We start from the raw sequence: 25308 nt of genomic DNA, 5'->3' as shown, positions 1-25308 counted from the left end.
GTGATTTATAAATTTTCAGAGGGAGACGAAGCTTTAGCAAACGCCAGAAAGAGCCAGTTTGATAATCAGAATGTGCCAGGGACCGAAATTAAATTATATGGAGAACTATGAAGCTTACAGTTTTGTTTTTTTTTTTAATTCTCTTTAGAGAACAAATGGTAGTATGGCATTTTAGAGGTTAAAGGGTTGTGATCTGCTGGTTCATGCTCCAGCTAACCGTGGAGCTGTACCCTTTCATACCAAAAGATGGGATATTGAGAAACAGAGGGTCAGAAACGCGCTTGGTGGTCACAAGGCAAGTTGTCACAGGGAGCTTTATCCCAAAAGGACTGGCTCAGCTTGGGGTAACTGCTGCCAAAGCGACTCCCGTCAAGGTGCTGTTGCTCCTGCAACTCCAAGCACTACTACAGGGTTAAAAGACAAGTATAATATTGCCTCTCTGTTATTAAAAAGAATGTTCAATAATTTTAGAGTGAAAATTTGACTGTAAATATTAGCCTCTTAAATATACAGAATGCTGCTATATAGCTTTCACTTTCTTACTACATGAGATTTCACAAAATTGTACACGTGAAGGGATTGAAGTAGATGCTCAGGACACCCATTAGTCACACTGAGTGTAACGTTTGAAACTGCTCCTTCTTTTGAGATTCAGAGCTGGTTTTGTAACATCTAAATATCAAGTTAGAAAAGATCAGGGGATGGCATGCTGTGTGAAATGAAACTCAACTTTCCCTGGATTGTCAAGCTGTTGTTTTTCAGTATCTTATAAATGGCTGTGACAAACAGTTAGAAAGGGTGTTTGAACTTGAGGAACGTTTGCCAGATAGTGCTGCTTGAAAAAGATTGGAAGAAATTAATCCTAAAATAATCGCACTAAGATAACCCCAAAGAAGAACTTGATCTGCTAGGTGTACAGTCAGGAGCTGCACAGCTAAAAACAGCCTTGTTTTGGAGTAGGCGGTTGACAAAATATTCCCTTTGCTCCGATATCGTCGGCTGGAGATTTGTGGGGTGTGATTGATGAGTCAAGCGCTCCCCTTGTGCTTCCCCAGGAGCTACTCAGCAGCAGAGTAAATAAGAACCAAGCCTAGAAAGCTGGGTTGCAAGCTTTTGCTCAAGCAATTATGAACATTATGACCATTAACTTCAGAGTTCTGACTTAATTCAATACTTTTATTTTTAGCACAAACAGTGCTTGGTTTTGTCATTTAGCACAAATAGTTCTTGGCTTTATAATTTGATTAAACATGAATTTGTCTTCCTAGCCTACTGCTGACGAAAAGAAAATGTGGCAGTTCCTGGAGGCAGATTATTAATTTTTGAGTTAGTAAGAAGGAGAATTATAGAATAAGATGTACTTTTACTTATTTTGCTCACAGAAAGGGGAAATACTTCCAATATGGTAAAACAGATGTGATTATTCCTCAGGGAAACCCGAACAGGGCAGAAGATTTGTCCCAATGATGGAAATGGAGATATGGCCAGCCAAGGCGGTGGCAGGTCATGAGAGAAAGGGGAATTGGTCCCCTGGGCAGGCTGCAGGCCTGCTGTCTGCCAAACCTCACCAGCCACTGCAGAGCAGGGACTGCAGACAGTGCCACCCTATCCCTGTGACACAGTGTCACATCCTTGTGACGGCCACAGCGGCCTCTCTGAGGTTCAGTTGCTGTCTGGGTACATCACCCTAAGTAGAAACCGCCAGCCTAAAACAAATACATTCTCTGCGATGCTACCAATATGACTGCAAAGTTGGGAAACAAAGATGCATTTTTTTTGTTTTTTACAATATACATGCTTCTATGTGTTTGGGTTAAAAAGCAAGCTTCGCTTTTATGTATATTTAGCTTCACTTTCAGCTTGTGTTTCAAAACAAGTGCATACAAAAGCACATTATGTTTTTGTGGCTCTTTGAAGTTGAAACTAATAATAATAGCTAAATGTAATACGATTATAGTAACAGATAGATGAATACAATTTGCAAATTGTTATTTTTGCTAAATTTCCTCACTGAGCTGTTTCAATGAAGGGAGGGGGGGGTTGCTACACCTGTGACGAAAAGGAGTTGGGGTTTTTATGGAAAGGTGGGGGGGAAGCAATTAAAATTGACCCCTTTTCCCTGCCAAACCGGTGACGAGACAAACAATAATCGTTATTATAGCAGAGTGCGAGGAGGAGGAGGGACCCTCAGGTGCCGCCGCAGGTGACCCCGGCGGGGCGGGGAGGGGGCCGGGCGCGGCGGGGCGCTTTTGTCCGCCGGAGGCGGACAAAAGCGCCCCGCCGCGCCCGGCCCCCTCCCCGCCCCGCCGCCTGTCAGCGGTTCCGCCGGCTTCGCCCCATTGGTTGGCCCCGCCGGTAACGTGACAACGGCGGGGCGGATCCGAGAAGTGCCGGTTGGAGCCGGTGCTTCGCGCCGTGCTGCCCGTTCGCCGGAGCGGACGGAGGGAGCCGTTGCGGGCGGGCGGAGCGCCTGGTCATAGGCCGGGCCTAGGCAGGGGAGGAAGGCGGTGTGGGCAGGTAAGCGAGGAGGGGCGGACGGTGCTGACAGGTGCCCCGCGGCGTGGGGAGGGAGCGGGGCTTTCCCGAGGGCGGCCCCCGTTTTTTCCCGCCTGCCTGAGGGGGCCCCCGCCGGCGGCGGGAGAGGTGGGGGCCTGCCGGCCCCCGGTGGCCCGGTGAGCCTGCGCGGCTGTCGCCCCTTCCCTCGGCGGCGCCCCGCCGCTCACCTGCCCGCCTCCCCGTAGGCCGGCCGGGGCTGGGAGGGATGGAGGGACGGGGCTCCGGAGGGAGTCTCTATCGGCCCCTGGGGCCTGTCGGCCGCCCCGCTCCCGTGCGGGTGGGGCTGGGAAGAAAAAAAAAACAACATCAAAACCAAAAAACCGTTTTCTGATTTGCGTAAGCGATATTTACACGTGTCCTTAAGTGACCCGGGGCGCCACAGGTCGCCCTGAGGCTTCCTTCCTCTCCCCCGGGCTCCCGGCGCGGCCGGGCGGCAGCGGCCCATGTGCGGCGGCAGCACCTGCCCTGGAGCAAACGGCGGGCGGCTGCCAAGTCCCAACTTCTCCGAAAGGAAGAGAAGAGTTAAACCCGCTGCCGAGGCCTGGCAGTATCGCGTGTGAAATAAGAAACGTCCCTTTTCCTCGTCTTTGTCGTTCTCTTCCTCTCCTCGGTCTTGCCCTCGCATTTCTCATCCCCAGCCAGGCACCGTTCTCGTAGCGAGGGGTTTCTTGCACGGTCGCTTTCTCTGGCATCCTAGCGAGGTGTTTTGGTGACGTGAGGCTGTTCTGTGGTGAAACTGAGGCAGCTTCCTGGCTTCAATCAAGAATTTGTGATGAATACTGCAATTAACCAGTTCTATAGGACTGGTTAAAGCAGACTTCTCTAGCGGGTAATGTTATATGAAGGTTGTCATTAATTACGCTGATCAGGTAAACTGTGTTTGAATTGGCACCTATTGTGGCCCTTTAAAACAGTAGCTTGCAAGTAGTGCTAGGATGAGCTAGGGACTATGTGGTCACTTGCAGTTTCAAGTATCAAAGCTACCTGTTTTGCTGACTCTCAGCTTTCCTTATCTGTTTGCTGAAGTGATAAGGTAAGGCCTCAATTATTTCCTGCTGTCTCAGAATTCTTCCTTGTGTACCTTGCTAGCAGAGAGGGCAAAAGATCAGGGCTTATTGATTTGTCTTGTTTGAGCTCTTAAACTTTTAAGGAGAGGGGAGGAAAAAAGCCCACAAGACTGAAGTATCAAAATTTTATAGTATATCACTCATAGAATATATTATGTATTTACTGTGTACGTTGCGTGTGTTTTCTTTACTCTGTGTAACTCAGCTGACTGCAAGGGGAACAGAAGAGTTGTCCTAAGTAGTGCATTTCTTCAGTATCTGTGGTGCTGAGAAGGGCAAGGGACATGAAATGAGAGCAGAAGGGAGAACGGCAGTAGTAAAGAACCAATAGTTAGGAAAGGGAACAAGTTTTGTTAAGGGTTTTCCACAGTGTTTTAAACGTTCTGTTGTAGCTAGATAACAAAATGTTTATCACAGAGTTTTGCATTAGCATATATTTTTACGCTCTACTGAATTTTACGTTAGCGTAACGTAACTGAGTTTCAACTTCAGTAGAATTGATGTACCTTTTAGAAATTTGCAGTATTAACGTGCCGGTTCCCTTGCACTCTTGAGAGAAGAGAGTTGCTGGTCTGACTCTTATTTTTTTCCTTTTTCAGGAAAATAGGATTCTCATGGGGAGAAAAAGAAAATTGCCTTTTGTTTCTTGCAAGATACCAGTACAGCTTCTCTTTGAAATTGATGAAAGCATGTTGAGTAAATTTTAGGGAGGGACCAACAATGCTAAAGAAACATCCATCAGTATTTCAGCATTGTAGAATGATCTTTGTAGAGCAATATGTCACTGCCAAAGAAGTATTTTTATAATGGGTTTCTGAAGAGAGGGTGGAAGGGGAAATCTTGTGTTCCTGTAGCTGCTGCTGTGCCTGCCTTGCCTGACATGCTACAGGTAGCAAAAGAGACTGTGGCACTATAATGTTACTTCAGCTTACCATACCTACTGCTAAAGCCATAAAGCTTTACTCAGCTGGGATTAGAAATGGATATTTTATGTGACTAAGGGGATAAGGTGTGGTTTATACTGGTCTCTGTTGTTCCCTAACTGAATGTTTCACGCTATCTGTATTCTGTGCACTGTCCCGTGGGCTGTATTTGTCCTTTCTGTAGGCATCCTTATAACAGCTGTTGCCTTGCAAATAGTGTTATGCTGCCAGTTGCTCTTACAGTTACTCTTTTTAAAGATAAGTTAGAAATCTGTGCTGTGGTTATGAAGATATTGGGTTCAGATACCATGGGTATCCATGCAGAAGGGCAAGGAATGTAAAGTGGAATTAATACTCTCATATTTAAATATTCTGTCATTTTAATGTGTAAGTGGTATAGATTATATGTTGGGTTTTTGCTAATAATTAACTAGTAAATTATATGCTTTATTCTTCTTAACTGGTGACAAGCTATGGTATACCTTGTCTAATACATATTTGTACCCTGTATGGAGTGAGTTCAGAACCGCACATGGCAAACTTGTAACTGTGCTTTGTGGCAGCTGGTAAATGTAGCTGAGAGGCTGTGGCCTGAATTTTATTAACCCTGCCACTGCCATGTGGGCAGTCAGCCTCATGAATGTCAGAAAGCTTCTTATGAATCTTAAGTTATTAATAACTAAACTGCTTATTTGTATGAACTATCTTGTCCATACATTCCAATTAGAATTTTACCAGACTTGGTAAGCGGGCTTCAGTTTATCGTAGTTATGCTTGGGTTTGGTGATTCTTTACCCCAAGAGTTGTTAGCGTGCTAGGAACTAGTTGGGGATTTAATTTCTAGCTAGTTGAAATCAAATTGTAATTCAATATTGAACCAAAGTTTCATAATACTTATGAACAGTTTCCCCAGTTATCTGGTTGAAACTTCCTTATATGGAAAGACTATACTTCCTAGTGTTGTGGTACGTTGGAAAGAAGGCAGATGATGCAGCTCTCAGGAAAGCTGTTGGAAATGCAGTTTGGGGTATAATGCTGGCACACCCCTGTCCAATGTACACCCAAGAGGATTCTAAGGCCTTTCAGCAATCGGAAGGGAATTGTGGAGAAAGCTCGTAATGGAGTATCTTCATCTCAATTCTCATTGGTGCCATTCTGTTTCAAAATAGTGTCTTCACACACCCTGAATTAAATTATGTGAGTGCGTTTTCATCAAGTGCTCAACTTTTCAGTATGTTCTGGTACTGTAAACTGAAATGCAATTTCTTATACTGAAACTGAGAATTTAGTTGACTGTGAGAAACTGAAGGGATTAAAAATGCCGGTAAGGGATCCAGTGATACTGATAAAGACTATGGTAGTAACACAGTCTGGTTTTGTTGCTGCTAATTGTTAGTAGGCTTGAGACCTTGTTGTAAACACGGTTTGTTTGTTTGGGAGATACTAGCTTGAGTTGTGGTTTTAGTTTAATATGGAAACAAAGTTTTATTTTTGTGGCACGGCAGCTACAGACTATGGTCATGTAGTTTACTCAGGCTTAATTAAAGTGACATTGATTTTAAAGCTCTCACTTAAAACCCCAGGAAATATAACCCCTGATTTCCTGGATGTTATTGTTTTAGTTTTCTGGGGAAAATATTGGTATTCTGTAAGTAGTTCAGGTTGTCAAATATTTAGTCAGGTATTTTCTGGTAGCGAAGTTCATCTGCATGCAAATGTAAAGATTACTGAGCTGGAATTAAAGAAATGCAAATTTAGACTCTAATGCTAAAATATTTATCCTTTAAACTAATTTTTCCATCTGAATGCATGCAAAATCTTGATGTGCATTTGTTGTGTAATCCAAAATATTTGAAGAAGAGAGGGCATTTGAAAAGTTTTAACTGAAACACTGTTTCTAGGTGTGTTTAAATTATTAACAAGATTAACTATCACTTCCAACCCATGCCAATGAAAGTGTGAAAATTATTATTACTTTGCCAGTGCCTTTGCAGTACAGGAAAACTGTTTTATAAGTAAACGTTTTTTATTAAACATGAATGTTGTTTAAATACTAACTTTGCAATGACACTGACTCAACATCAGGAAAACACCAAAACATTGCTTAATTAAAGTGAGACGGGATGTGTCAATACTCAAATGCTTTACTGAACTGGAGTTGTTAAAAGTAGCATCTGCTTTGCTTCAAACTGTTATTCGGTTTCTTACAAATATGGGGCTGGATTTTTTCGTTCTACTTCTAAGTTCTTAATTGGTTCAGGTGGTGATAAAACCTTGACTGTTTTCGGAGTTATTAAACTTGGCTTCATACCAAAAAGTGTTTTTCTTGTAGTGCTGCTATCTGAAAAAACTTGCCAGTTGTTAGGTCTCCTCAGACAGCCTACTCAAAAAGGAAATTTTGCCCAGTAGAAGAGTACGTTGCACGGCTTGATGGAAGTGTAAAGCGTGAACACAGGTGCTAAGCTAACTTTGTGTTTGTTCAGGAAAAAAAGTGGGATTACTGTAGGTTTACTGTAGCTTTCAAGTTTGATCACTTGTACGTGGTTCTGAAACTTAGCATTGTTCTAGGAGATGCTTCTGGTAAGCATAACAGCGCTTTTACTTCTTGTGATCGTATGGGCAGTTCTCAAACTGCAGAGTTGGGTTTAGGCAGTAGTATGTAATTTGCACGTAGACTATTACACAGTATGTGCAATGTGAAATTTGTCCTTTGGTCCTTTAATTTTATTAAAAGAAGATGTAGCTGGGTGCTTTGTCCAATTAATAAATACATAATGTAGAATAATATGAACAGGAAGATACTGAAGAGATTGAGGTGATTGTGTGCACAGCACGCTCCCTGCCAGAGCATTAGTTAAACCTGTTCCATTTCCGGTGAGTTTGTATTTGGCTGCGGAGTTTCATGAATTTTTCCTTTGGGGTGGGGAGATTCTTTAAAAAAATAACATGATGGGTTTCAGGAGAGTTTGGATACAAAAAGAGTGCCTGATGTAAATTGGAAACTTACCTGTTCTCATTATTTTATTTTGGATGTTTAGTCTGAACATCTAGAATCAAGTGTTTTAACTTGTCAGGCTGGCTTTCAAGAATAACTGTCTTTCCTGTTAAACAAGATGAAAAGCTGCTGCTTCTGAGAAGAGATACGAGCCACTGCTCAAAATCTGAATCAGCTTTCCAATGTCAGAACTAATAGAGTGAAATCAGATGTGTTTCTGTATTGCTGCCCTGATAATTATATTTTCCTAGATGTCGTTAAATTCTTCTCTGTGGTCTGTGGAAGTAATAATATTCCTTTCTGGTAAGTTCTTCATGAAACTTATGCAGCATCAGGAAAACTTAAAACCAAAACAGTTTTTTGGCTGTTCTTAAATCTTGTAGCTATATTTGTACCTGGTAATAATTATGTTGCAGAGACAGAATGTATTTGGTATATATTTTTGATTTGTGTTTCTGTTGATGTTCACTTGATGTTTCTGTTAGTTCTCAACATCTATTATCCTGATAGGATGCTGCTTGGTCTTGGCAGTTTATAAATACTGAAAAAACATCAGTTTCCTTTTTAAGTGAAATGTTGGAATTTTAACTTATGGTACCAAATAACTGTTCATATTTTAGAAACATCAAAGCGATTCTAGCTAGAAAAGGAGTATAAATGCAAATTCATATTTCTGAGATTAGGCAAAGGTGATAACTGTCTGACCGCTATTAGAAAAAGTAATAGCACGTGTGCTGCCAGCTCTCAGAACCTAATAGAACCTGTAGTACAATCCAGAATAGCATCCATGATTACTTAGTAAGAAGTGTTATTACTGTATAATGTTCCTCATTTAAATACTTTATGAAGAATGGGAGAAATATTACCTTGATTTTATGGCTGAGGAATTTGAGGTAGAGAGAAATAAAATGACTTGTATAGAACTATTCAGCTGTCAGAGGTAAGCATCCCTATTAAATGGGTTGGATATGGTTATTGTATTGGAAAGCAGTGTTTGAGCTAGGAAAATATGTACAATAGTGGTTCTGAATATCTAAACCACTAGATTTCAGTACTCTGCTCTGTGCAAAACTAGCAGGACTTCTATGGTATGAAAAATGTTGCCCCCTTTGATCTTTGTCTAAATGCAGTGCTGTTGAATTCCTTATAGGAACTTTATCTGGAAGTATCAAACCAGAATATGAACACGTTTTAGTTAATACATTAGTACCTAAGGTGTTACATTACCATATAACGTATTATATTGATAGCTTAGTTATAGCGGCATGATACCCTGTGGACTACAAAATTGACCCAAATGCTTACTTGACTTCTTAAATAGGATTTGTAGTCCATGCTATGTTCTGCTGTGACAGCAGCACTCCTGGTGGTACTTGAAATTAATTCAGAGCTAGTTCAGGTGTGCGGACATACTCCAAGGCTTCTCCTTCTGAGAGTATTTTCTTATTTCAGACTTGTTTCCACTGGTTACAGGAGTTGTCTTGGTTATTTCAAGGGTCTCTGCCATTTATAACTTTATTGAAAAGTACACTGAAAATGGAAGAGCATGTATGAGCAATTCCTGGCCTTTTCCCAGAGAAAGATGGTTTTTGTTAAATAATCATAACTGTTTTATACTGCTGGCTTTTTTGTACTTTTACTGCTCTTGAAGACTGTAGATAATAAACTATACTATAATTAAAGAATCTGCTAGTAGGGAAACTTTGTAGTATTTAAGCTGTGAATATTCTCCAGTGTTATCTTCCTCTGCTTTATTTTCTGATGTCCTGAGCACAGTAGCACAATGGATGGACATCATGAGTATCTGCCTGGCTTCTGGAAACTAAGGGGATAAAAATTAATTTTCTATTGTAGTACTTATCTTGGTATGCAGAATTAAATAGATACCATTGTGGCTTCCTTTAGAATGCTGGAGGGATGCAGCCGATACCATTGTCTTATGGTTATGTATTCGTATTTCTCAGCATGAGAAAGACCCAGGAATGTGGTTATGAGAATAAAAAGGCGTTATAAGTGAGCTTGAAAATCTAATTTCATGCAGTTGGAAGGTGTCTGACTCTGTGTTAGCTACATTAGTACTGGGATGAAGGACTCGATGTGCTGTTGTGTAAGATGGTTTCTGGGAGAGCTATAAAAGGTACAGAATACAACAGATATCCGTTCTAGTCTAGACCTTTTGAGATTGCTTTTCGTGTGATCTTCATTGCTTACGAAACAATGGATGAAGAACCAAGGAGACTTTTCGTACTTAATGCTCCAAACTTGTTCTAAGATTTCTTTGGGACTTCGAAGTAAGGACTGTTTGTAGTATTGGTATAGTATTTCTATGTTCAGCATTGCCATATGGATTGTAAAAGCTAGTTGGGGGGCAGGGAAACACCAAAGGAGGCCTGTTCTTTTAGGTACCATTTAAGAGTGTAATCTGCGCCACTTCTGTGATATCTTCCATGGCACCTTTGGGCTGGAATGTTTGACAGCATGGCATGCCTGCAGTCATCTCTGGAGAGAGTTGTCTCCTCCCACGCTGGTTTGAATAAGTGTTAGCTGAGCACAGATGGGCTATGTACTTCCGTCCTGAGAAGGCAGATGCATTTCCCATGCTGTTTTATCCCTTCCTCTCCACCCCCACTACATTCTCATTCCTCTTTTTCTTATGTTAGAAAGCCCACTTCCTTTAGCCTACTTAAGAGGCACCATCCCTCTGAGCATTGCTAGTCTCACAGTTCTGATTTTGGGTTTGTTGGCTTTTTCTAAATGGGATGATAATGCTCTTCAGGCATCCAGATCAGATTTGTGCAGGGATGGTGCACCTGTCTGCTACAAGTATTTTCTCGGATAGTAGTGGAGGACAGCCTTTGCTGCTCTTAGGGCTACATCATCGGTGGCGCATTCCTCGTACAAAGGATTAGTCCAGGTAGGGTTTTCCCCTCTTTTTTTGGTTGCTTCCAGCAACTGACTCAAAAGGTAGAGGAAAAAGCCTATTGTTTGCACAATTTAATTTTTTTTACACTTTCCCATTGCTGCAGTCCCCATAAGTGTTAAATCTTATTTTTATCTAGTCTACCTGTTCTCTGTTCGGCATGGCCTATGACCTGTCACCTTTTCTGTGAATTGCTTGTAATTTTTGTGAAATTACCAGCTTTGTCTTAGCTGATATAGTATGGAGTCACTCTGGAAGTTGTTTTCTGTAACCTAGATTCAATCTCTTGCACCTGGCTTGTTTAGAAAACTATTTATCAAAGAAATGCGCTTACTTGGTCTGGCAAGCTCTGTTTAGTTTTTACTTCTATAACTTGAGTGTTATATTTTTTGAAAGGAAAAAACTTAATGGATTTGTAACTGGACTTGTTTGTTTCTTTAAATATATATGAAGTTCATGATTGTATGTTTGTGTCTGTGATAGCTGAGCCACTCTGGGGTGATATTGATGATTTGAGTACATTGCTGTGGGTGATGCAGTCTAGTATCTCAGTGCTCTTGCAATCCTATTTCACAAATCCCTTAACATTTAATGAAAAAAGGTAGGTTTGTCTACAAGGAGGTAACTGATACATGCTTTGAATGTGCTTGGCTTCAAACTTATTTGTAAAAAAAGGAAAAAGTCTTGTACTGCTTGGGTGCTGATTCTGCTTGTGTTACTGTGTCCCCTTTTTGAGACTTAACATGAATTGACTTTCTTTTCTGTTGCATTAAATTGTGTACTTCATTATGGGCTGTCTAATGCCGAGCTTAAAAATACAGTTCTTTGGGCTCTTAGAAGTGTATAGATACTTCAGAAGTAGTAGGAATGCATGCCCCTCTCCTACTTTTTATTCAATAGTGAAGTTTTTGTTTACTTGAAATGTTACAGGGCCAAAAAAAAGGGGGAAGGAGGCTGGCAGAAGATAGTGCTTCACTTTAAATAGTAACCTCTTTGTGTTGAAAATGAATGTGATCAGACTGTATGGTGCCACTTAACAGATATTTGGGACTTGTTCTTTGTTTCAGTTTTTTTTTGGCCCCTGTTTTTACTTCATGAGAATAGCAGAAGCAACCTTCTGGAAGACTGTATCGTTTGTGGTTTGCACCAAGAGGTGCTAGTCCATGATGATCTCAGTAAAAAAAGGTACTCGAACTCTGTACAGTATCATTTAAAATGCTTTTTATTGGATTTGATGCTATATAAAGAAAGAGAATAGTATAGGTAATCTTGCATCCCTTTAGAAGCTGGAAACACGAGTTGTGTGTGCAGCACCAAATGAGCCTTCAATCCTTGTGCAGCACACCACGCAGACCCTGCCTGTAGAACGGGTTACCTCATTTTGATCATTTGAGCTAATATAAAATTTTCTTATAAGAAAACAACTCTCTGCATCACTTCTGCTGTCAACCAGGAAGGATGTTCACAGGAGAACTGCTTGCTGTGCTTCTTGATAAAGACAAGGACGTGCAGGTGGTTTAATCGCTGGTACCAAGTGGGAGCTGCCTGCAGACTCCTCTGCTGTGAGCTGCCTGAGTTTATCTTGTGGCCAAGAGATCTGCACTGCACAAGCCTGGGCTTGTTAACTAGCCAGAGGGGATCACCAACACCTCAATGTGCCACTACAGTTTTACACTCTTATTTTTTTTAAAAGTCTTATGGAACTCTCTAGTTTTTTTTTTTTACTCTGTTAATGGGTTTTGCTATATTTCCTTAGGAATTGCCAAGCAGACTCGTGATAGCAGAGCAGTTTTTTAGTGGGTAATACCAATGTGGAGTTTTGGCAGCCTTTTTCTGTTAATATTTTCCTTTTTAAGGAGGAATATGTGAGATGTACAACCGTTTGAAGAAACGTAAATTAATGTACCAAATAAAAAATCTGTCTAAAAAGAGTGCTAGAGTCTCTGTTGAGAATACAAATTAAATAAGTTCAATTATTAGTTAAATATTAGAGTGAAACAAAAAATTTCTCTAAGTGAACTTACTCTTTGGATTCTTTGTATAACCAATACAAAGTACTCTCTTCTAAACATATGCTTGTTTTGATATTTATTGTAATCAGTATTTTAGATGCTAATACTGCTCTTAAGTTTATATTTGTAGTTAAAAAGAATTAAAGGGATGAAGGCACAAGGTGAAAATATATCTATGGTCTGCCAAAGTTACTACAGCTTGGCTGTAGTTTTATCTTAATGTGTCCTCAAGGAAAGAGGAGACCATAGCACTGGAATACTTGTCTGTGTAGTTAAAGTCCTTCTTCTGTCATACTTCTGTCTTCACCTGATATAACCTTAACTTCTTTTTTTCTTTTTTTTTTTAAATGCATCTCTGAGTTTGAAAATAGTGCTAGGACACTAAAGCTGTACAAACTATTGCTTACTAGAAATGTTCAGGTTTGATTCAGAGTCTGGATTCTGCTTGGTTTGGTAGGGGTCTTAGAAAGCCCCTTGACTATGAATGAAGTGGTATTTGCTCAGAATGTAGACAGCTTTCTTTCAAAGAGCTCAGTTGCGTTGATGCAATTATATGCAAAACAAATCTGGTCTACCTTTCATTTTACTTTAGTTTCTTTACCATTAGATTGCTTGCCTGTTTAACTCAGAAACATGCTTGTTCAGAAACCTAGGTTTCCTAAGTTTCCTAGGTACCTACTTATCAGGTTTTTTTCTTTTGTTTTGCAGTGGGGGTTTTTTTGTGTAAACTCCTTGTCTCACCTACTGTCTGTTTGGTCTTAAACTTGGGTTTAAACTGAGTATTTGTCTTGCTAGTACAGGCCTTTCTAGGAGCATAGGTTGTGACCTGTTATAGCTAGAATACAGTCTTTAGCACCTTGAACTTGAGGAGAGGGCTGGGGAAGGGGCTTTTACCAGTCAAAGTATGTATATCTGAATATGAATTTGTATTTAAAATAGCTCTCCAGGCTGGACTAGTATTAAACAAAAAGCACATTTAACAACCTTTTAAATTCATATCTTGTAATACAACTTCATTACAGACTTCAACCCTCAAAATAATTGACTTGGTTTCTCCCTCTCATCCACTATTGAGAGTTAGGCTCAAGTAACTTCATGGACTTTTGCAGACCTTGCTGATGTGATTTGTTATCCTGTGGCCTACAGGTATGTAATTCTAACTACCTGTGGAATCACAATGTCTGAAGATGATCCATCTCCTCCCTAGTGAGTGTTTGACCAGTGACATATTTTTCTATCAAAGATTAATTCTTTACTGGTCATCTTGAATAGAGAAAAGACTTAATACTTGCATATTGATGGCATTTAATGAGAAGTTAACTTTAATATATCTCAAGGAAGGCAATGGTCTCTTCTGGAGTGCTGCAGGCATAGGTTGGAAATGCATAATGTAGTGTATCTAATTCTGCACAGCCAGATTTGAAGAGTAAGTCTTGTGCTTGTAAAGCAAATCAAATTGGAGTAAAGCTTATTTTCCATTTAGATTAGACTGCAAGATAAAGTATTCTTCTTGCATTAAAGAGAAAGGAAGTAACAGAATAAAGACAGATATTCTGAGTTTAGGGGAAGCTGCCTTTAAGGTGTTTCTTTTTCAGGTGCTTTAAGGCCTTTTGTGTTCAACCTTGGAATGCCGAAGCTTTTGGGTAGCTGAGGAAACGATTTAAAATACACTCGCTATGTTGTACTCTCTTTCTCAGCTTGCTGAAGGTATGGTAGTGGTAGAGCTGGGTAGTAGTTGCTTAATTTTGCAAGACTTTTTCAGCTTATGTGCTATGCAGTTAACACTGAAGCAGTAGTAGAGGAAAAGTAACCCATGTAAAGTGAAAATGTCAGTGCAGCCTAACTTACTAAATTTTAAACTAAAAACATGTTTACAGTAGTCCACACACACACACCGGAAACTATTGGGCTACATAGTTTTATGTAAACAGCCTTCTCCAGAGAGCAAGGATTGCTTCTTAAACAGCCTAAGACTTTGCTATTGCTGTTCCACGTCTTATGTTCAGCAGTATTGTGTTGAGAGCAGGAGTATTTAAGAAAGGCAAGGCATCTAGTTAATCCAGATGCAGATGGTGAGATTGTCTGTAGTTTTAATTACAGTCTTTGATTGTTTGAAAGGTTCATATGGAAAACTTGAACAATGTTAGTGTAGTCTTGAACATCCTGTGCTTGAGGAATATGCTGGTTATTGTAGAATGTGGGAATGTCTTCGGGTTTATTTTAAACACAAAAGGATAATCACTTATACGTGTTTAATTATCACCTGTGACCTTCTTCAGAAGGAACTGGAAAGAAGCTTTCTCTAATCTTGTTTGCATGTTGTTCTGCATTCAGTGGAACAGATCCAAAAATACAAACCCCACTGAAAAGATTCTGTAACTGAATCCGCTGCGTGTGCACACAAGTGGTCAAAGTACAGATTCGGAAAGACCACACATCAAATGTAGTGCTTGAATTGAGTAGTCTATTACTTATTAACAGGAGGCTTAAAAAAGGCAGAGGTGGTCATCTGAATACATCTGTTAAGAGTATGTATGGCAGTATCATTCTTTATGAAGTCGGGCTTCCCTGGGAACTCTTGCAGTACCCAGTTTTTTGTTGTTTAGGGAACACTTGGAAAAGGAAATAGTAGTATGCTAATAGCAGGGGAAGTTTTAGCCAGGAAGGATGTGTTTCAGGTGAGAGAGAAAAAGTGATACACTAGCTAGAAGCTAAGTTGGTACTGTAGTTCAGGAATCACTTTTGATAGAAAATTGGTAAAACAGACACATTTACTTTGTATGTCAGCATCTCCCTATCTCAGTTAAGAAGCGCATCGTGTTGTTGGGATAACATCATGACCCTAAAAAGATTGGCTGAAAACTTGATGGCTGCATTTCTCTGAGGCAGAGGGGAAAAAGGCAAGATAGAGGGGCCACTGGAATACCTGTCAGGTGTGCTTTAGCTGTATAAATCTATTTTGATTAACTTAGTGTGTCAGAAACACTAGGTGAATACTTAATCAACAAAAACAGTGCAGCCTTAAAAATAAAACAAAGCCTCCTGTCAGGTACGGGCTTTTTGTAGCCCATTATCCTTTGGGGAGGACAATCGGGCACTTATCTTGCTGCAGAGCCATCCCCTACTAAATGTGCCTAAAATTATGTGAGCAGTGACCAAATGACGCGGTAATACAATGTTAAGTAACCTTTTGGCAGCAGGGGAGGGTGAGGCAGGATATCTGGTGCTTATAGATAATATTTTTCAAAATGATAGGCTTTTATTCGTATTCTGGATATGTTTCTATTGATCAGATTTATAAGTCTTGAAGTAACTAAAAATTGCCTAGATGTTAGTGATCTTTATTACTTTATTTTTCTGGCCTGCGTCCCAGTACTGCTCTGGGGTAACTCTCCTGAAGTCATCATTTAGCCTGGGGCTAAACTTCTGTCTCATCTTCTAAGAAAGATTGCCAATTAAATTAGGCCACTTTGAAAAGCTTTTATGGCTTTGATATGGGTTGAAAGCTGCTGGAGATGAAATTTATCAAACCCATTACAGTTCAGCATTATTCCATTTGATTAGTCACTCTTGGCGTACAGATAGGATTTGAAAGAAAACTGTCTTTAGCAAAATGATCATTAATAATTCACATGTTTATATTACACTTGTATGTACTGTGTACTTCTCTAATAGGAAACTTTATTTCATATACATAGAATTGTAATAAATATGCATACTTCATTGGCAGGTTTCAAAAAGTAGTCATTAGCAAGACCAGAGTTCAAGTATTTAAATACTTAATATTGCGACGCTCACTTTCTGCTAGAAAGTGTTCTAAAACCGGAGCAAGAATGTAGCCTTTTTTTCCTGAAATATGTAGTAGCAACTAACAACTTTCCACTTCAAGGCAGCGAGGTGAGAAAGCGTTTTATAGAAACAGACCTTACAAGATTACATGGGTCAGTCTCACTTTGAGTTCTCAACCTGTATAATGTTTGAGCATTGTGGCATTGCTTGAAGAAGGTGTATTCGGTTATGCATATTCTCAAGTGTACCGATATTTTTTTAATAGAATTGGCTTGCGTTCCATTTTCTGTTTTTCTTTAAGTGACTTAGAGAAAATACTTTATCAAACACTGTTAACTGTTTTATTGTACTCTGAATTCTGTCCCTTATACCCAACAAGAGCCTTGCTTATTCCCCCAAATAGGTCTGTTACCCGCCGAGTGGTGTTCTTTATATAAAAGTGCAAAGTACGTATGTGCGTTATTAAATTATGTTACTTGTAACTTTCTCTAATAAGCATTTAGTTATATAAAGCATCTTCTTAAAATGTTAATATCTGCCTAACTCCCTGATGATGTTTGTCATAAAAGGATTTCTTCCATCCTCATGCTAATTGGCCTTTTCACACTATTTTAAACTCTCAGCCAGTTCAGTGATCGTTTTGACTTTTCAAATGTTTTTCTTTGTTAAAAATATATTATTTTTACCTTTTGGTCTTACTTTGTTGAATCATTCAACATATTTATCTCTTAGCAAGTTCTTTACAACTTTAACCAGGATCTCAAGTCTTTCATTTCTGTAACAAAGTTCAAGTAAGAAGAATTGACTGGGTTTAATTCTAGATCAGAAATGAAAAGAATACTTTTGATTTTTCTGTCTATGTTCAAACCAAGCATGTTTGGCTTGAGTCGAGACACGATCCAGATATTCTTTGCAGAATGAAAGCTTTAGTTTGAATGGATTTAGTACCCTTTTGTACTTTACTTTTATATTCACACCTCAAAGAATTAAACCAAAAGAACTCATTTTAAAGGTATTTACAGATGTGTTTTTTGCAAGTTGAGCCGGAAGGATTGAAGAAATTGCTATTTCTTAGCTGTGGTTAGAGCATCTCAGCTGCAGGACTAGTAATTTTACTTAAATGCAAAAGCTGTTGAGCTTAAATGGCTTTCAGTGCTTGGAGAGGGGACAATAATAAGGGTCATTACCTTATCTCTACTTTAGGAAAAGCAACTTTTAGATGGTGACCAAGTAAATAATTTGATGGGAGTGGCATCTTAAATTATTCTAACTAGATCTCTAGTTAGATCTTTTTCTCATTAAATGTTGAACCTTTAAAACACTGCTGCAGAAAGAGTAATGAGCTGTTGTTCTTATACTCACAGTTATTGGAGTTCAAATATTTCATGATCTGATGGATAATTTATTTTCTCTCCAGGAGTGTTTTGTAACCATCCTGTCCTACAGCTGCTTTCCCTTGAGTGGGCCTGGTAAGTTTATACATTCTATTAAAAGTAGCCTTGTCAATGCAAGAAAGGTTAACTTATTTTCAGCCATTCTTCCTTCAAATGTGAATGTGGAGTAAGAATAAGGTTTTGCCTTAGTTCAGCTGTTCTTTGTCTCTTTGTAACACCTTGTCAGCTCTGCTTGGAATTGAAACGTCCAGTACCAATATATTATAAATATGAGCCAGCAGTGGGCCCAGGTGGCCAAGAAGGCCAGTAGCATCCTGGCTTGTATCAGAAATAGTGTGGCTAGCAGGACTAGGGAATTGATTGTCCCCCTGTACTCAGCACCGGTAAGGCCCCGCCTTGAATATTGTGTTCAGTTTTGGACCCCTCACTACAGGAAAGACATTGAGATTCTGGAGCGAGTCCGGAGAAGGGCAACAAAGCTGGTGAGGGGTCTAGAACACAAATCTTGTGAGGAGCAGCTGAGGGAACTGGGGTTGTTTAGCCTGGAGAAAAGGAGCCTGAGGGGAGACCTTACCACTCTCTTAGAACTACCTGAAAGGAGGTTGTAGTGAGGTGAGGGTCAGTCTCTTCTCCCAAGTAACAGGCGATAGGATCTGAGGAAACAACCCCAAGTTGCACCAGGGGAGGTTTAGATTGGATATTAGGAAAAGTTTCTTCACTGAAAAGGTTGTCAAGCATTGGGACAGGCTGCCCAGGGAAGTGGTTGAGTCACCATCCCTGGAGGTATTTAAAAGATGTGTAGATGTGGTGCTTAGGAACATCATTTAGTGGTGGACTCGGCAGTGCTAGGTTAATGGTTGGACTTAATGATCTTGAAGGTCTTTTCCAACCTAAATGATTCTGTGAATAAGAAAAGTACAGAACATTCCTGTTGCTTCGTATCTGTACTGCTTAAACTTTACAGTAAGTTTTCTCTAAAGCTGGTAGTGTCTGTGGTATTGCCATGGACACTGGATAGTTCATTGATTATTTTTTTCAGGATGCAAATTATGGGCTTCTGTTTTTGAGAAACTTGAATTTCTGCTAAACTTTGGTATATCAAATTTATGATTGAATTCTACTTCTTGAAGTCTTGCATGTTGCATATTTTATTTTCACATAGTTATTTGGCAAAAAAAGTCATTACTTCCCAGTTGAAACGGGGCTAGCTGTAGGTGGTTTCCTGTTTTTTGTGTTGATGTGACTGTGCAAAACTTTGACTTCATATTCTACATGATTGTGTCTGAGTATGTTGTGTTCCATTTCATGTAGCTGTAGCAATGCAAAGATTAATGGATTCTGATGTCCCTAATAAGGCAGCAGTTCTAGTGAAAGCTGAAATGTTTGCTCTTTATTTAGGTGAAGCCATTAAAAATAAAGTATATTCAATGTTTTTTCCATCCAGAATGAAGACAGATGTAAAGATGGCATGTCCAAGGAATTTTAAAAGGTGTAGACCTCCTGACTGAGCAGTGCTGTGAATTTTACTCTCTTTAATTAGTAAAGTAAGTATGAATCAAACCTGTGCTGCTGGGAGTTAAGCATGCTACTTTTATATATATGACAATATTGGACTATAACAAGTTATGTTAGCTTCATTTGCATTCTGTCAGTAAGCTTAATTCTCTTGATGGGAGAACATGGGAAATTATATATAGGAATATGTAATGCAAAACTGCTCTTTTGAGAATTTTTGTGTATTCTTTATTCTTTAATTGGGTAGAATGATTTAATCTAGTAGAAAATACTAAATTACAGGACACATCGTTAATACAGCGCTCTGATTCTTGTAATTCTTCATACACAAGAAATCACTTTTGCTATGCAAGTTTAGGACAGTGGTGAAGGACTGCTAGTAATATCACATGTGTCTTTAACCTATACCTGCTTGTTGCTTCTACTTGAACAGTACCCAAATGTTTGGTCAAAATATACTGTCTCCTGATCTGTGATGCTAGTTTCGCTCTTCATTTAAATTTTTATATCCCAAGTAACTTTGCTTAAAATAAATATGATGCTTAGAGTTAGGTGCCAGGAGTTCTTGGATCCTTCTTCTATGCTCTGGATGCTAGGCCAAATGTTACACAGCTAAAACTGTGAAAATAGTAATAAGCTTAAAGTGTTTAACGGTGAGATAAATTGTTTGTAACAATTCTCTAAGGATGTCTTTTCTTTTTTCCTCTACCAGCTGCTGTTCTCTCACAGGTGAAAGTCATGATCACGCTAACAGAACTCAAACTCTTAGCAGATGCCCAGTCATCATACCACATCCTAAAACCATGGTGGGATGTCTTCTGGTATTACCTCACCATGATAATGCTGCTAGTTGCTGTGCTCGCTGGGGCCCTCCAGCTTACTCAAACCAGAGTATTGTGTTGTCTTCCTTGCAAGCTAGAATTTGACAATCATTGTGCCGTGCCTTGGGATTTAGTTAAAGCCAACCTTAACATGTCGGCTAGCTCTACAGCACAGATAATCATCCCGCTTAAAATCCAGAATGATCTCCATCGGCAGCAGTATTCCTATATTGATGCAGTATGTTATGAGAGACAGCTTCACTGGTTTGCCAAATTTTTTCCATACCTAGTGCTTCTGCATACCTTTATTTTTGCAGCTTGCAGTAATTTCTGGCTTTACTATCCTAGTACAAGTTCCAGGCTTGAGCACTTTGTAGCCATTCTTCAGAAGTGTTTTGATTCTCCATGGACAACGCGTGCCCTCTCAGAAACAGTTGCCGAGCAGTCTGTGAGGAAGTTGCCAATAGCCAAATCAAAAGCAGTGATTTCATCACCTGGGAGTTCAGTAGATATAGGGGCCAGCAGGCAGTCCCTACCATACTCGCAACCTGGCTTGGAAACAACTGGAAGAGAAAATTCTTCAAGTGTTCTTGACAAAAAAGAAGGGGAACAAGCTAAAGCTATATTTGAAAAAGTGAAGAAATTCAGAGTACATGTGGAAGAGAAGGATGTCATATATACAGTGTACATGAAACAGATTATAGTGAAAGTCATTGTATTTGTAATAATAATAACTTATGTCCCCTACTATTTATCATTTATTACACTTGAAATTGATTGTGTAGTTAATGTTCAAGCCTTTACGGGCTACAAAAGGTACCAGTGTGTTTATTCGCTAGCAGAAATTTTTAAAGTTTTGGCTTCTTTTTATGTTGTTTTAGTGATCTTCTATGGCTTAACTTGTACTTACAGTTTGTGGTGGATGTTAAGAAGTTCACTTAAGCAATATTCTTTTGAGAAGTTGAGAGAGAAAAGTAATTACAGTGATATACCTGATGTAAAGAATGACTTTGCGTTTATTCTCCACTTGGCAGATCAGTATGATCCTCTTTATTCCCAACGATTCTCAATATTCCTATCTGATTTGAGTGAAAACAAACTGAAACAGATAAATCTTAACAACGAATGGTCAGTGGAAAAACTGAAAAATAAACTAGTAAGAAATTCCCAAGACAAGATTGAACTTCACCTTTTCATGTTAAGTGGTCTTCCGGACAGTGTTTTTGAACTAACAGAAATAGAAGTCCTAAGCCTGGAACTTATTCCTGAAGCCAAACTTCCTTCAGCTGTGACCCAGCTAATCAATCTCAAAGAACTCAATGTTTATCATTCATCAGTAACTATGGATTATCCAGCAGTCAGCTTTTTAGAAGAAAATCTGAAAACATTGCGCCTGAAATCTAGTGAGATGGGAAGAATTCCATTTTGGGTCTTTCATCTAAAAAACCTACAAGAATTGTGCTTAACAGGATATTTCATGCTAGATCATCACAACTCCATATACAATGAAAGCTTTCAGGGGCTAAAAAATCTGAGATCAATTTGCTTAAAAAACAACCTCTCCCGTATACCTCAAGTGGTTACAGATCTGCCTTCTTTACAACACTTGTCTATCAACAATGAGGGAAATAAACTGATAGTGCTAAATAACCTGAAGAAGCTGGTAAACCTGAGAACCTTGGAATTAATCTGCTGTGATTTAGAGCGCATTCCCCATTCCATTTTTACCCTAAACAATTTGCATGAAATCGACTTAAAAGAAAATAATCTCAGAACAGTGGAAGAAATAATTAGTTTTCAACATCTTAAGAACCTTTCTTGCTTAAAATTGTGGCACAACAGTATTTCATATGTCCCAGTGCAGATTGGTGCGTTATCAAATCTGGAACAATTGTATCTAAATTATAATAATATTAAAAATGTTCCATTGCAGCTATTTCTTTGTAAAAAATTACATTATTTGGATCTTAGCTACAATAAGCTAACCTCCATCCCTGAAGAAATCGGTTACCTCACCAATCTGCAGTACTTGGCTTTGACAAAAAACCATGTAAGTAGAAGTTTGAATTACTACTTAAAATAATAATAATCATAATCAAATATTGACTTAATCTGCCATTTTTTCTGGAACAGCCTCTGGTTCAAAATGCTTTTGTGGTGTTCATGATTAAAGTAAACCCAATCAAGCTGAAAAAAGGGATGGTGCTTGTTTAATTACTAAAACTTTGGTGTCATCAAAACTTGCATAATAGAGAGTAAGTACTATGCTGGTCTGTAGCAGCTTAAGGGCTCTGATCCAGAGATAGTATAGCTTAGAATGGCTGCAGAAATGTAGCTTCTCTTTCCCTGCAGCTGTCTATCCTATGTAATATTTTAATGGAAGTGAACAGTGTTAAATTTTTGCATTAAAATGACAGACTGAAAGCTGTAGTGAATCAACAGCTAGCTGATGAGCAGCTCAGCTGTCTGATTGGGAAGAGGGAAATAATTATAGCTGGTAACCTCGTTAGCCATGCTAAACTGTCTGGCTTGTTACCGTGGGGTCGAGGCTTGTGACTTAAGACATCTTTTGGGGTTTATAATTGTTTTCACTGGTGATGCTGGTTTTGGATGTTACATGTCAGTAGCGTGGACCAGGGCTACTGTACTGCACAGAAAACTGTTTGTACAGGTTTCACAACACAGGAACTCTAACGTCTCTCCACACAATCTGTGTTTGTTTTTCATTAAGTGATTCTTAGGAGACAGTAGCCTATTTATCTCCCCTGCCACCTGCACATGCACACATTTGTACGCACTTCTGCGCATGCATGCATGTATACGCTCCCCCCACCACGCTTATGTCTTGACTTCTGCCAGTAGCTGAGCATCTTCACAACAAAACAAGTATATAAAACCATTGTGGTGTTCTCAAGCACTTTTTTGCATAATGATAGAAGCATTACATTTTCCCTTTCCTTATCCTTCCGTAAATTAAGAGGTTGGGTTTTTTTTATCCTAAAATAAAACCGAGAGATGTCAAAACATGCAGCTGCATGTAGGCTAACAAGTTCTAATGTACATAATTTTTGTTCTTTTCTTTCCTTTTTCTAGATTGAAATGCTGCCTGATGGATTATTTCAGTGCAAAAAGCTGCAATTTCTTCTTCTGGGAAATAACAGTCTAATGAATTTATCCCCTTGTGTGGGTCAGCTACTGAATCTTGTTCAATTAGAGCTCATTGGAAACTATCTTGAATCACTTCCTGCTGAACTGGAAGAATGTCAGTTCCTAAAGCGGAATAGTCTAATCGTAGAAGAAAGGTTGTTAAAAACACTTCCACCTCGCGTAAGAGAGCGTTTGCAGACGTGCTCAGATAAGTGCTAAGTTTAAAATGAAACTCTGCATCACTGCGTTTTACAAGCCTTTTGCTTAATATCTCTCTAAAGATCTGTATAGGTGTAGAGAAGTGAGGGAGAGATAACCGTTTACAAATCAGTCTTAAACTTAAATGCATTGAACTGGATTGTGTTGGAAAAGAAAAATTTATTTTGATTTGAATAAAAGATCAGCCTTTAAGAGGTAATCATATGATTGAAAAATCTGAAATACCAATTGTTGGTTGGGTTCTACCGGTTAATTCGGTTAAATGTTTATGATAGTATTGAAATGGAAGAGTTGATTGCCTTGCTATAGTGAGAGTGTATATACTTTCTTCCTATGGGAATTTTTTCTGTTGATAGTTATGATTTTAAAAAGTTTCATCTCCTGTCGTATAAGATCTAAGAACCGTCTGGAATTAGTTTCTAAATATGAACTCTTCACTAACTTGGAGTATATTAAATTCAGAATTTAAACTATTGAGCAGTTCAATTGCATGGGGTATACTGAAAGTAATTTTTCAAGATACCTTAATTTTTAAAGCTTTTGAGAAATACTGAGCATTAATTCTCTAATTTTTGGAAGATGCCATTTGAATCTTGCTATTAAAACCAGCTGGACAATAATACCTGAAACCAGTTTTAGTATTTTACCTTAAAAATAGTAAATACAAAATGAATTGCTGTCTAGAAGTTGGGAGGAATCAGAAGAATCTGGAGTAACTGTTGTGTGCATGTACTAAACAATAAATCTTACAGTACCGATCTTCATAGGTAACAATGGCCAATGGAACATGATATTGTTGCAAAGTTGTCTTCTGTATGTTGTGAGCATCCCGGGTGTTAGTGTAGTGTATGTGGCTGTTTAACATTTTTATAACTTCTCATTACTGACTGCCTCAGTGCTTCTTCTCCACACCCAGTTACTGTATTTTGATGGCTGGGGAGAGGATGAAGGAGGTTTGTATTAGATAGGGACAGAAAGACACAATTAAAACAAACCAAATAATCACACAGTTTGTAAGCACTTGGGAGGGAAAGAAACAGGAAACATTATAAGCTTTGCCTCTTCTAGGGATGTAATAATTTTATAGTGGTGGAATGAGCTCTTATGCCATCCTTAATACTTGCAAAACTGGATGGAAATAAAATGGTTTCTGGCTTCATTCTTCTGCTGTGCGCTGTTTTATTGTATTTGAAGTCTTAACTCTCATGATGATTATCATGTTCACTAAAAATGTAAGTTGTACCCCTGGGATAAAAAAGCATCCTTTCTAAAACATATTTGAAAAATTTTTGTATTATATTAAAGTTTTCAAACCCAATCTTAATTATGGGTTAAATAGATGAGGTAAACTGTGCTCTTAATGACTTTTTGTTCATCAAGTGTGCTAACTATACGTTCCAATGTGTAATAACAAATCATCACAGATGAACCAGATTTTAATGCTAGCCTACTTCTAGTCATCTCTCGCTCCTGTTTCAGTGCCACTCTTGTGGAGAGTAAGGTTTGTTTTGAATGAAAATGCCAAAACCAAGTCTGATCAAGATGGAAGTAGGAGATATCTCTGCAGTAGCCGTGCAAGAGGTGCATCTTTATTCACTGTACTGATGACATTCCAAAGACCTCTGTAGTTAGAGCACTTTTCTTCTCAGGGAACCAAGATGTGGTATAACTATTACTTTTTATGTAGTTCTAGAAATGTTTAGTGTAAATTGATTATTTGTGTTTATGTGCAGACCGGTGCTGCTGGAACAGTCTTTCATAGTGTCCGTATATAGCTCTTACAATCTCTACTTTCAACTAATTTTGAGTTGTATAATAGTTCCGTAGGAATTGACATGGTTCACAAACAGAGCTAGCTGTGGTTAAACCAGAGTACATTGCTTTGCACCCCTGTGGCAAGAGTTTTGTTAATAATTGCAATAGGTCTGTGTCAGGGCTTTATAACTTAAC

At 39.0% G+C, this 25308-nt stretch overlaps 1 protein-coding gene across 2 annotated transcripts; it reads left to right on the top strand.

The window, feature by feature from the left end:
• The first annotated feature begins 2317 nt into the window (after window positions 1–2317).
• LRRC8B (leucine rich repeat containing 8 VRAC subunit B) lies at window positions 2318–24517 on the top strand. 2 transcript variants are annotated; one of them, XM_074599503.1, is made up of 5 exons: window positions 2318–2517; window positions 17680–17731; window positions 19101–19200; window positions 19884–22042; window positions 23086–24517. In XM_074599503.1, the coding sequence occupies exons 4-5, from the start codon at window positions 19910–19912 to the stop codon at window positions 23356–23358; spliced, it is 2406 nt and encodes an 801-aa protein (XP_074455604.1). In that variant the 5' UTR covers window positions 2318–2517; window positions 17680–17731; window positions 19101–19200; window positions 19884–19909; the 3' UTR covers window positions 23359–24517. The 2 variants fall into 2 exon arrangements, with proteins under 2 accessions (XP_074455604.1, XP_074455606.1); XM_074599505.1 differs by lacking the exon at window positions 2318–2517 and adding an exon at window positions 11528–11646.
• The last annotated feature ends 791 nt before the right edge of the window (window positions 24518–25308 follow it).

Source organism: Larus michahellis, chromosome 8, assembly GCF_964199755.1.
Source record: "Larus michahellis chromosome 8, bLarMic1.1, whole genome shotgun sequence".
NCBI classification, from domain to species: Eukaryota; Metazoa; Chordata; class Aves; order Charadriiformes; family Laridae; genus Larus; species Larus michahellis.
Note: the sequence above shows the minus strand (reverse complement) of the source record. Positions and strands in the feature narration are given on the sequence as shown.